Consider the following 13,317-nt stretch of genomic DNA (forward strand, 5'->3'; position numbering starts at 1 on the left):
TTTTATACAAACTCAAATAGTCCTTGCTTAAAAATAATTACTAGATCCCCTTACAAAAAAAGATTACTAAATCAACAAACCAATACATCTCCAGGTAAACCTTGAGTTTTTTTTTAATGTTTAAATTATTTTTTTTAATAATGAGCACTAATGCTTGAGGCTTTAGATAGTTGTTTAATCTTTTAAGTGGTTAATTTAAACATTAAATAATTTAAATTTAATTTATTATATTTATTTAAAAATGAAGCATAAAATGAACTTTTCTACCTTCTTCAATCAAAATATTAACTTTTAAAATTCATAATGTTGATTTGAAAATAATTAATTATACTTAGTAAAAGGTTTAATAAATATAATCTTTTTAGTTTAAAATAACATTTAAAAATAATTTTTTAAATAGTTCTTAATTTAAACAATTGCTAAAATCTTGTATTTTTCTAAAATGTTTATTTTTTTAATAATGCACACTAATAATTGGTTTAATAAATATAATCTTTTCAGTTTAAAATAGCAGTTAAAAATAATTTTTTTAAATAGTTCTTAATTTAACAAATTACTAAAATCTTGTATTTTTCTAAAATGTTTATTTTTTAATAATGCAAACTAATAATTTTAATGATCACTAATATTTTTAGTTTATTTTTTAAATTATTTTTATTTTAAATAGAAAATAAAATAAACCATTATACCTTTTATAATCAAAATATTAATTTTTAAAATTAAAATTAACATTATTATATAAGAAATAAAATTAAGATAACACGTGCCTTGCACGTGTTAAGATACTAGTTAAATACAAATATGTGATTAGAATATGAAAAGATTATAATGATACAAATTTGAAAAATTAAAATATTAAAAGGAATTTTATTTATTGGCATTTTTACAAAAACATTAAGTTATATTTAATCATTTTCTCTATTTATTTTATGTGTATAATTCAATCTATTGTAGGTTTGAATTTGATTTTGAGCTCTTAAATGTTTCCCACGCTATTTTTCTTTGTTGGAATGTTTTACAAATTGATTATATGAAAATTGTGTTTTAATTGTACCGAGAGATTTGTGATTGAATTAGAATTATGATCAATTCATTTTCCTTCTCATGTCAATTTTTCTTGTCTAATTATTGTGTAGTTTTGGAACATATCAAACAAGAAGTGTGGAGCAAAGTTTGTTTATTCTCTCAAATTGTTCAAGCATTGTTTATGGTGTAAAGTTTTGAGAGAGAATTTTTTATGTAATTCGATAAGTGCAATTTTGTGAGTTGTTTTTGTTTTGTAAGATTTCTATCAAGTATTGGAGAAGACACATCCACCATTGAAGGGAGTTCAGGCGGTGGTCTATAACACAAGGGGAAGCTTGTATTTGAAAAGGTTCAAACGAAGGAGGAGTCTGATCAAGTATTGCGGCATGAAGAACGGAGCTCTTTTATGCATAAGTCAATATTGATTGTAAATTGTACTAACTTTTGATTGTTAATTTTATTCTCTGGGCCCGACCTGGTGGAGTAGGTTGGAAAACCGACCCATGTTAAAAACGTCTATGTGTCATCTTGTTTCATTGTTTTAATTTCTAAGATCCAAAATTTTGAAACTTTAAATATAGAATAGTATTTTAGCAAAATTGTTAGATCTTTCAAATATAAAAAATTTTGTTAATTTGTTTATAAAACTAATTAAAAAAATTATGAGTTAACATCAGGTTATAATCAGCAATAGAATGTCAAAAGTTTTGAAATTTAATAGTTATATAACTTTTTTTAACTTCTACAGCTATATAAAAATCTCTCCTCTCTCACTTTTTTATACAAAATTTTTGTGTCTTCTCCACAATTATTTTGTGTCTCTTCCTCCCTAATTTTTTTTTTTCTGAAGTTTAAAACTCGTACGTACGTGCAAATGTTTTAGAATTACTTTAATAATTGAAAAATATATATTATGGTTAATTTTGTTATTATTTTTGTTTTAAAAGTTCAGGTATGATTACAACCCTTTTATTTTAATACTTGCAACAATTTTAATTATTTAGTATAAATCCATAAATTTACCACTAATTTTAATTTGAATGTATGATCAAATCGGATTCATCTTGGGGCAGGGGCAGCTCGTGAAATTAGATTAAATATAGTATATATTGGTCCACATATTTCGAGTTTGATCCTGACCTTTGAAAAAAGTAACAAAAATATAACCTTGTTTGAATGTCGTTTGATCTCTCAACTTTTACCATCTTGATCTCTACAAGTTTTAAACTTTGATTTTTTGGTTTTCTTTTGCTTTTAAAGTCTCAATTACGTTCTTCATCTTTCATTAAATTTTCATATTTAATCTCTATAAAAAAATTATTATTGTCGAATTTATTGACATTGTAATCTAGCCCAATACATTATATTATCAAAACGCATAATTCAGCAATTGACATATATCTACAACTAAAAGGTTGTGAGTTCAATCCCTCACTCTCATATATTGCACTAAAAAAACCAATACATTATATTAAGTAATAAATTCATATTTTCTAAATGAATATTGGAGACATATTTCTATTTCCTATCTTTTCACATATTTGTAGCGTAATATTTATAGGAAAAAAAATTAAAATTTATAGAACCAAAATGGATAAAAATTGAACAACTAAAATAAAACTTTCAAAATTTATTGGCGGAGATGAAAAATAAACTAAATCTTAAGAATCAAAATTATATTTTAAAAACGAATCAAAAGAAAACAAAAACAAAATGTACTCATGACTAGACCGATGAAAATGTCAAGGTCTCAATTTCAAGATATATCGATAGAAATGTCGATAAAATGTCGATATCGATGAATATTTATGTAAAAGTTAAAAAATTAAAAAAAATCATAAATAATATTTAAATGAACAAATAAACATTTTCCAAATTCTAAATTAGTTTAAAATAATTAATATTAATATTGTATATATATATTAGTGACATTTTTTGATATTTGTCATATTTTGTCGATTTTCTTGTACTATAATGGAAAGAATCTATAGAAACATGGATATGTGGATGGAAACGTGGCGACGGATATTTAGAAACATAAACTAGACTAGCTTGTAGGAGCAAAAATCAATATGCACTAAATTTTAAAATATTGTTTTTTTTAAAGCTTTACATTTACCTAAGATATTAAAGGATTTTTATAAATATAATTTTTACTAAATGACATGATAAAATAATGTGTCTTAAAATAAAAAAGACATGCAAGAACTTCGGATGGGCAGAGTAAAATCCCCAATTCACCAAAACCTATAATCCCCGACTACACCCTAAAACCTCCTTTGTCACCCGCCGCCGGCACCGTCCATAGCTCCGGCGACCATCGAGTTCTCAGCTATGGCTTCCTCGGCCAGTCGGCGCACGTTATTCACCGTCCTTACCCGAACTCGAAGCCTCTCTTCTTCCTTCTCATCTTCGTCGCCTGTTTCTTCTCGCCAGCGATTCGCTTTTGCTCTGATGAACAGACAGGATCCAATAGCCCCCAACGCATTCAATCTTCTCGTTCGATTCAAGACTTCGGGATCTGGATACTCTCCCCTCAACGATCCTTCTCCTAATTGGAGCAATCGGCCTCCAAAGGAGACGATACTGCTCGATGGCTGTGATTACGAACACTGGTTGATAGTGCTGGAGTTTCCAAATGACCCTAAACCCTCGGAGGAGGAGATGGTGAATTCTTATGTCAAAACTCTAGCTGCCGTTGTCGGAAGGTACGTTTTTTATTAAAAACGGAATACTTGTTGGCGTGTCTTTTATATGCATTATCTTTGTTGATTTTTGGTTGTTCGTTTTCTTCTGATTTTCAGCGAGGAAGAGGCAAAGAAGAAAATATATTCAGTCTGTACAACTACGTATACTGGCTTCGGTGCCTTGATTTCGGAAGAGCTTTCTTACAAAGTGAAAGGTAATACTTTATGGACTTAGGCGTGTAGATTAAGGAGTTTATGGAACCGGATTTCTCGATTTTTGTTGTAGATATTGGAATTGTGTCAAGTATTTGGACTACGATTGAAGATTGAAACCGTAGTTTTGAGCTTAAGCGCTCAATTTGTTTGAAGAAAGTACCCAGAGAATATCTGAATGGTTTAGAAAATTTTCTTTATATTTTCACTCTTGAAGTTTGCTCTCATAATTGACTGGATTTTTAATTTGATCATTTGCGTGTTACCGAGTTATAATGATATGTGAGAGTCAGAGACCATTGAGGTTGACATTTGGGTTTTTTTGTGATCATTTCTATTTAGCTTTTGTAAAGAACAATATTGGTTTTTAACTTTGAGCCTTTCATTCCGGATGGACAGAGTTGCCAGGCGTTCTATGGGTTTTACCAGATTCATATCTTGATGTTCCAAACAAAGATTACGGAGGTGATCATTATTCTGGATCTATTAAATCGATTGACATTGATATCAATTAATATATCAAGCCAAATGCTCATTTCTTGTACAAATCATTCGTGTTGATTTCAGGGGATCTGTTTATTGATGGAAAGGTCATCCCTAGACCCCAGTATAGATACAATGAGAGACAACAAACAGGTAGAAACAGGCCTCGTCCACGGTATGATAGACGACGAGAAACTATGCAAGTTGAACGGAGACAACCGATTCAGAGACAAAGCTGGGGTCAAGACCAGAGAGATCCAGTGCACCCACTACCATCCATAGATGGTCAAAATACAGCTCAAAGTGGCGTCAGAGGTTTCTCGACAAATCTAGGAGATTTTAATAGGAGCAATTCCTGATTGATGAATGCGTGAAAATGTGAATATTTAGTGACTCCTTGATGCATGAAGTCTACACATCATATGTCGGGGTTTGTCGAGATTTCTATCACTCCTTAATGCCTTACTGATCTAGGAGAGTTTGGATCCTACGCATCAACATACTAAATATTCAAGTCAAATTTCTATATATCTAGCATACAAATGTATGAGAATGTGAAATATTTAGCATGTTGACTGGAATCCTTAATGCTGTATCTGGATTTTCTATAACTCGTTATCATTAATCTTTCCTACTTGAATGTTGTTGTTTTACACCACTAGAAATGATCAAATTTGAGAAGTAGCAACCAGAATATCAAAAGTTTTTTGCCTCGGAATGTTTCTAACTAAAGGTGCTCAAATTGGCTTAGTGGAAGGCTTCAAGTGGGGAAGGAATGATCTCTCCATAAAGTAAACTATTTGCAAGTTGTTGATGACACTGTGTCTTCTTTCCAGATGATGAAGGAAAGTTGAGCAATCTGTTTTGGTTTAAATTCCAATCTTTGCAGAACCATGATTGTTGGAATAAACTGTGAAGATTCTATAGTCCAAAAGTGGAAAAATCCATCCTTGTTAAAGTGGTAGATTCATCCTGATTCAGGAAACTCCCTCTCATTTTACATGAGTTTTTAGCATGCCTTTGATTGTGGCTCAACAGATTTTGAGAACATTATCAGCCCCGTTGAAACTAAACAGGTTACTACTTAAGCAACTTCAGAATCTTGGGTTTCAAGCATGTTCAGCAGATAGCTCGGAAGGCCCCTGTATAGTAAGAGTGAAGCCAATACTTCTCGGGCATGAATGTGTTCCTCATCAAAGCATCGAAGATTTCAGTCCCATCATCTTTTTGTTGAATATGTTCAATTTTGTCCATCATCAGTCCTAGAAGAAGTGAATTTTACTTGTATGTTCAAGAAATCGCTCAATTTATTTAGAGCAAAAATCAACTATTCAAACCACGTCGTTTAAAATATATCTTTTTATTGGAAAAAGAAAAACATAAACATCCAATCTGCCAAATAAGATTCATGGCTTGAAATTTTATTTGAATAATAACATGTGGGACCACTTGAGCTATGCTCGGTTTTTAATTAATACTGCTCCATGAATTTTCATAACTTCGCTTAGAGTGTAACTACAATTTACAACAACTAGTCATGTTAGAAATTTTATTAATTCATACTAATATTTGAGATGTCTAGAAAATTTTAACTAAAATATAGGAAAATTACAATTAAACTTTTGAAAAGCATTAAAGACTATTTTAAAGTTAAATTTTTTTTAAAAAGTAACATGCTATTTAGTTAAAAAACAAACTATTATAAAAATATATAATCTGCTCGATACTTGAATGTCTTTTTTTTTTTTTTAACAATATTTCATCACAGGTTAAGAGAGATTCGAACTCACGATTTATAAAAGAAGACATCAATATCTAACTACCTATGCCATGTTTAAATTAGATATAATATTTTTGGAGTTCAACAAATTAGAGAGATTTGAATCTACCATTTTTTAAGAGGTAAATAATTTCGTGATGAAATTGAAGGATGCTGACATGGCTTAATTTTATGTAAATATCAAAGTTGCTTGGAAGAAACAATAAGCAATAAATATCAAAATTTGCTTCTAAATTGAGCATTTGGGTTTCCTTATAACAATTTGCTTCTGATTGCTTGTGCTTTCCATTTTTTTTTTCTCCTTTTTCTTCTTGGATAGGGATTGGTTTGAAGAATAAATTTCTAAAATGGAAAAAGTTAAATAAAAAGCTTCAAAATTGTCAATTTTGACCAACTTTTAACTGTAAAAAAATGGCTCTTTTTTTTCTTTTTTTTTTTAAGTACGAAAATGGCTCTTATTGGAAAAGAAAAAAAAATGGTTTTAGTCTATTTAATGATTTAAATAGACTTGAAATTAGTTCCATTGATATGACCATAATATTATGGCTTAGGAGGTGTTTGGTATGCAAATATGGTTTATGAGCTGATTGAATTTTATAATTTCTAAATAGATGTTTATATAGCGAGCTTTTCGATGATTTAAATATTAAATTAATATTTTATATATATAAATGAAGTAAAACATGTTAATCATATAAAATAAATCAAGCCATATTTAGATTAATAATAGTTTAACTGAAATTAAAATCATATACAAAATTACTAATTACTAATAACTTAACCATGGATATTATTGGAACATTTGTTAATTTTATTATGTACTCGTGAATATTTGTGCAAAATAAGCATACTTATATTTAATTATTGGACATTTTCGTAAAATCAAGATCTCGATATTTTCATCGATATTGACATTTCAAACCTTGCTAATATCTTTCATTTGTCCTAGCTTTCTAAACATATTCAAAGATTTTTTCATAATAAACTTCCCTAAATGAACATAATTTTCCTATCTCTCCCGAGTCTCGAGTAAGGTTTTTAAATGTTGACGTGGATGAAAATGTTGAAGTCTCATTTTATAAAAATATTCACATGTTGATGTTTATAGATATTTTTTATTTCTAAAAAATTTTAAAAATATAATAAACAAGCATTTCTCTTTTTTTTTTTTAAAGTAAGTTCAAAAAATCTTACTTTGATTTTTTTTATATATTCTTTTATATTTCTTTCGATTTTCTTACGATACTCTTCAACTATCGATTCATTCTTTATGTAGATATCCAATCAATGGACATATAAAAATGTCGACATATTTACAGAAATTTAATACACTAATCTCAAGACACGTCTAATTTTACATTTTGTAGGTAAAATTCGTTTATATGCACTTGAAATACAAGTATCTTATTTGTAACAATATTATTCTCTACCAACTTGAACATACCTTAGCAGGTTGACATCTGTTTCCGATTAAAATGTTATGAGTTTGAATCCTCCCCATTTCATGTTCAACTACGAAAACGAACTTATTCTCTCCGATCTTTGAATACAAGTGTTTATTTAAAAAGAAAGAAAAAAAAAACTATGCACAAGTGGCAATAAAACTTATACACTTTTTATTGGTCCATTGTGATTAAATTTAATTCCAAGGAAGCTCTTGCAACAACCAAGTAAGCTTTTACTTAATAGCTTTCACATTGGCCATCCACGTTCTGTTCACACATATTCTTCAATCACTTGGATTTTTAATATTTCTGTCTCATTCAAACAAAACAATTTTTAAATTTACAAAATTAAAATGAATTTAATTAATGTTTATCTATTTCTAATGTTGACCAGAATCTCAGGTTTCAATTTTATGAAATTGTTAATGAAAATAAATTACAAACAAGTATTTCATCCTTTTTTCTGATAAAGTTTCAAATTTTATTATTAATATCGTGTCATACTAATATTAAATGATTTTTTTAATCTTTTTATTAATCATGTCCATGTTAAATTCATATACAGGTAAAAATGTAGATGGAAATATCAAAACATATGAAGGAAAATGAAATAGCTGGTAAAAAAAAGTAATAAAATTGCCAATAAATAACATCTATTCATCTTAACCATTGTTTGACCAGGAAAAAAGAGTAGTAAAGTTGTTTGGACGAAAATAAAGAAGATACAAATAAGTCTCAATTATTAAACACCATAGAATGTGAGAATTTTACATGGGTAAACGACAAAAAAGAAAGAAAAAAAATCCGTGAGGATTTTTTCAAAAAAGAAAAGCTAGAAATATATTTAAATCTAAAAATAATTAAAAAGAAAAGAAAAAGGGAAAGCCCATGGTCAAAACTGCCATTAGAGACCCTCTAAAAAACAGAAAAAAAAAAAGGTAAAAATGTAAAATAATTTGGAAACTCAGAAAAAGAAAGAAAGGGCATCATGATGATGATGGAACAGGTGGCAGGAGGTGAAGCGTAGGATCATTGGGGGCGGCGGCGCGTGAGATGGGAGAGCGGCAGAGAGGGCAGTTGAAGTTGAGATGACGGAGGCAGGCGTGGAAGCAGTGGGTGTGGAAGACGTGGCGGCAGGGGAGGCGGGAGACGCGGTCGCCGGCGGAGAGCGGGGAGAGGCAGACGACGCAATCGGAGGCGGAGGAGGCCCCGTCGTGGGGGTGGCGGTAGGAGAGGACTGGGTTGAGGTCGAGGCGGCTGTGGGAGGCGCGTGGGGAGCGTGGGAAGAGGAAGGAGCGGAGATGGGAGAGGGAAGAGGCGATGAGGGAGAGGAAGAAGAGGGGAAGGGAATCGGAGGAGAAGTCGTTGAGTTGGCTCTGTAAACCCATTGCTCTCTTTTGCTTTGAGAGAGAGATTTGGAGGAGAGAGGGAGGAGAGAGAGGGAGGTGGGAGGATATATATAGTATGATAGAGGAGAGAGAGAGTGCGAGAGAAGGGACGTTTTCGTAAATTTTTCAAAATGTCCGATAGATTTCTAAACTTTAAACTTTAGATACCGATTTTGGACCAATTTTATCCTTGCCATTATTTTGAAGTTTTATTTCTCTCTTGTCAAATGATATTGATTGCGAATGTTCGAGGATTTGTTAGATATTTTTTAATTTTAGGGCATTGATGAATAAAATGTTTAGTTCAAATTTTTGTTAGATACTTGTTAGACATAGATTAATGATTGAAAATTTAGAGATACATTATACTCTTAAATTCAAGAATTTATTAGATATCTAGAGATAAAACTTTTAATTAAATCATTTTTTTTTGTTCAAAATTTTTCTAGGAGTAATGGTTTAATCTGTGGAATTTTTGTAAGGAACCGTTCAATACTTGTAATTTAAGATCACTGAAATTGTTATGTTTCATATATTAATGTGAAAAATATCTCTTATTCGAGGATATTTATGCCTTTTTGTGAGAGAAAGGGCATGACATGGAGTCCTTTTTCCACCCTTTATATAAAATTGGTGACGAACTAATGATTCATACAATTCGCATAGGTACTTAGTATGTAGGAAAATCGGTGGCTACTTAAGAAAACTTCGATTCGACGACCTGTCCCATGAACTAGTGGTTTTACAAAAATTCACTAACCAACCTTTATGTAAAATATATTTTTAGAGAAGAAACAAGGATAGTATAAGAATAGTAAGCATCTGATTAACTTCGTGCGCAAGGAAAATTTAGGCAGACTAAGCCACTAGTACAAAGGAGTAAGTAGAGCCCCATGTTCGAGGCACCGAGCCGCATTCCCCGCACACTAACTATCTCTAGTAAGAATTCATCCCCAGAGGAATGATGTTGTGGCAAGGGACTCAGGCCTTGTGGTGTCAGGTCTTGGATTCAATCTTGTGCTGGTCACTGTGTTGCTCAGCTTCGACAACAAGCCCAGTCATATAGATCCATAGCATAAGTCACACGATATCGATTCCAAAAAATCAAAATATATAAAGACATTTTATAATAGTTATACGACTTGAAGAAAGTAAGAAAACGATAGTGATCAATTTGAGAGCATTAAGGTTTTAATGAACCCAAATTAATGGAGCCTCTTTCTTCCCCCCTTTTTCTACTCAATAATTTGGTTCATACTGCTTTTTGATTAATGTTGATAGAAACTTCACGTAATAGTCAAACGTTTATATATCTCAAAATACATTTCTCAGCTGCTAATTGGAAAATTCAACGAGACCCTATAAACTTGTTAGAATTTATAACAATTTAGTCTGTCTAGTTTGAAATTTATAACAAAAATTTTAAGTACTAAATTTCATATACTAAATTTTACAAACTAAATCGTCAAAGAGAGCATCTTTTGTAGCCACACATTTTACAAGTTGATCATTGTTTCTTTTGATAAATCTTCAAAGCGTGATATAACATTACCAAAAAGTTGATAGTTGACTTACTTTGGGAACTTTTCTTTCAACAATCATCACATTTTCCTTAACGTGGTAGAGAGAGGCAATGAGTTAGTTTCAAAATTAATAACATGTTGTAGAAAGAAAAATATTAGGTCAATTTAACAATATTTTGACATGATGTTTTAATCAAATTATAAGTATTAAGTTGAAATTTTGTTCTAAATTATACGCAATTTTCACTGAGCGATGACTCATTGCATATGTATGGGTATAAGAACAATGCGCATATCTCTCAGGTATAGGACCGTAGGCCAAAGGGTCGTGGATTCCTTGGGTAATAAAAAAAAATTGCTCCATATTATAACAACTTAAAACCATATTTGCAATTAAGATTTTGTTTATGATTCTTTCTTCTTTTTTTTTTTGTTAATAAAATTTAAAGTAAACAAAAATAATGACACAAGAATAAGAGGTAAATTATTTAATAAAATTTTTGACAGGAGATTTTAATCAAATCAATAAGTACGAAGTTGAAATTCTGCTCCAAATTATAACAACTGAAACTATTTTTTGCAATTAAGATTTTGTGTATGATATTTTTTATATAAATTTTAACTTATATAAAAAGGTTTTTTTTTGGTTACATTCTAAAAAGAAAAATAAAAAAATGGTGGGTGTGACACATTACATAATTTGAAAATAAATTATAAAAATTGCACATGCACTTTAACCTACGTATTGGTATTATCGCTATATATATATATATATATATATATATCATTTATTGTACTTAAAAAAGAAAAACTAGGACGATGGGTAAAACGAGCATGCAGATTAAGGTGTATGTATACTAGTATATATAGGAATTCGGTGACATATTGAAAATGCTTCATGAAAAGAATACAAATACAAGTTTTTTTAGAGCCATGATTTTTATGCAATTAAATTATATAATAATAAAAATAAGATTTAAGACTTCATTTATTTCAAAACTTGTTTTTCTATTTTATATGTGATATATTTTAATCTGTTTGAACTTAAAAGAAAAAATAATCCTTTGTCCATCGGGGACAATTTTTATATTACATTTAATTTAAAATTTCGACCATTTATCTTTAAACTCAATGTCACATCGAGATATATATATACTTAAGGTGTCACGAACCTGAGTATGAGTATAACGATATAACTTAAAGGTTGGAATTTCAAATCTCCACTATTTACCTTTGTTATACCAAAAACCACATTATCATGTAAGAATTTTCAATTAATATAATAAGCTAAATATATATTCCAACAACCATGAGATTGAAGACTATTCCTTACAATCAAGTCCTTTCAGCATGTTAGGCTTCACTTATGTTTTTTATTAAATTTTCTTCGGAGGTCATCCAATATGTCATTACTTCAAGTCAAGCACGATTAATTACTATGAAGTATATATGATTGAGTAACTGAAAATATTGATAAAAGTATTATTTTACCATTTCTTGACTTATAAAATGTATAGAAAAGAAACAAGTCAAAATTTAAATACAACATCCAAACTTTCAAATTTTAATTTCAAAGATTACCAAACATATCTTTGTTTAAAAAAAAAAACAAGAAACAAACAAAACAATTATCAAATGCAAAATTCTATTTTTCTTAATTGAAAAATTGGTCTTAAATTTTATAACATCATATCGATATATACATTTTCACAATATTATTATATATTGAGTATGAATAAAACAAAAGAAGAAAAGAACCACTTTCTAAGCAGGAGGTCCACAGAAGAGAGAGAGAAATTGTATGGCATGTGTAGTGTCCAAACAAGACATGCATGTGCATCACTTTTGTCTCTCATTCTCATTGGATCAAAGCTTAAAACTTTAAAATATGAAAAAATAAATAAATAAATAAATAAATTGTAGAGATAGAGAGGGAGATGTTTAGGAGCAATTTTATCAGTGGAACAAATTTGTTGTTGCTGTTTTTTTAAGCACCAATACGCGTTTCCAACATTGTGGAGCTCTTTGCACCTCATTTTCTTAACTTATCCCATATTTGTCTTTGTCACCCTTTATTCTCTCTCTCTCCTCTTTTTTTTTCTAATTTATTTTTCAAAATCAGTATCGTGTGTGTTACGCTGTCGATCCCTATTATCGGAGCTTATTATTTAGACTGAGCAAATTAGTGACCAACACAGGGTGTTGGGTTAAAGTCCTTGCCACTGCGCTATTCCCAGGGACGACCACAAATACACATCTGAACTTTTCAATTCTCCACACATTCTTTATACCAATTGAACTCATCTTTAATTTGTCTCTATACAAAACATCATATTTTTATGATTACATCTTAATTGTATTTGAATATTAAAGTTGGTGTGACTTAAAAAACGTACTCTGAGAAGCAAACTAATCATGAACCACTATAAGTATTTTATACGACTTCACATGAGTTAAATAATTAAGATGTGATTTCTCTCTCTTATGCAATATACGTGTATGTATCACGCACACGTTACAAGAAAGTTATAGAATTTTAATAGATTACCATAAGGCGGTCTTATGAATTTAAAATAGTGAACTTATTTTATTGCTCCAATTTAATTACCAACATTTTACCAATAAAGCTATGATTTTATAACATATATAATTTGGAGGCTTATACATGGTTATGTATTTTTGTTGAATTGTTGAGAGCCTTTTTTACAATATTTTGTTTTGTAATCTATCTAAAAGGTACAAGTTGCATTTGTTGATGTTTCTTGTACTTTA

General features: G+C 29.8%; 2 protein-coding genes across 2 annotated transcripts; one reads left to right on the forward strand and one right to left on the reverse strand.

Annotated features, from left to right (window-relative positions):
• Positions 1 to 3,217: 3,217 nt before the first annotated feature.
• LOC111020029 (multiple organellar RNA editing factor 3, mitochondrial) lies at positions 3,218 to 5,043 on the forward strand. The gene is made up of 4 exons (XM_022296570.2): positions 3,218 to 3,734; positions 3,831 to 3,928; positions 4,326 to 4,391; positions 4,494 to 5,043. Exons 1-4 carry the CDS (start codon positions 3,361 to 3,363, stop codon positions 4,766 to 4,768), a joined length of 813 nt encoding a protein of 270 aa, XP_022152262.1. The 5' UTR covers positions 3,218 to 3,360; the 3' UTR covers positions 4,769 to 5,043.
• A 3,305-nt stretch (positions 5,044 to 8,348) lies between these two features.
• Positions 8,349 to 9,080, reverse strand: LOC148211992 (E3 ubiquitin-protein ligase RHA2B-like). The gene has a single exon (XM_088122434.1). It carries the CDS (start codon positions 9,020 to 9,022, stop codon positions 8,621 to 8,623), a length of 402 nt encoding a protein of 133 aa, XP_087978560.1. The 5' UTR covers positions 9,023 to 9,080; the 3' UTR covers positions 8,349 to 8,620.
• Positions 9,081 to 13,317: the final 4,237 nt, after the last annotated feature.

Source organism: Momordica charantia (assembly GCF_013281855.1).
Source record: "Momordica charantia cultivar OHB3-1 chromosome 4 unlocalized genomic scaffold, Mcharantia_2.0 BLBB01000004.1, whole genome shotgun sequence".
NCBI classification, from domain to species: Eukaryota; Viridiplantae; Streptophyta; class Magnoliopsida; order Cucurbitales; family Cucurbitaceae; genus Momordica; species Momordica charantia.

Coding starts and splice junctions, on each gene's coding strand:
- LOC111020029 (XM_022296570.2), top strand. CDS start 3,361: ATGGCTTCCTCGGCCAGTCGGCGCACGTTATTCACCGTCCTTACCCGA. Junction 3,735..3,830: donor CTAGCTGCCGTTGTCGGAAG/GTACGTTTTTTA, acceptor TCTGATTTTCAG/CGAGGAAGAGGCAAAGAAGA. Junction 4,392..4,493: donor TCCAAACAAAGATTACGGAG/GTGATCATTATT, acceptor TGTTGATTTCAG/GGGATCTGTTTATTGATGGA.
- LOC148211992 (XM_088122434.1), bottom strand. CDS start 9,022: ATGGGTTTACAGAGCCAACTCAACGACTTCTCCTCCGATTCCCTTCCC.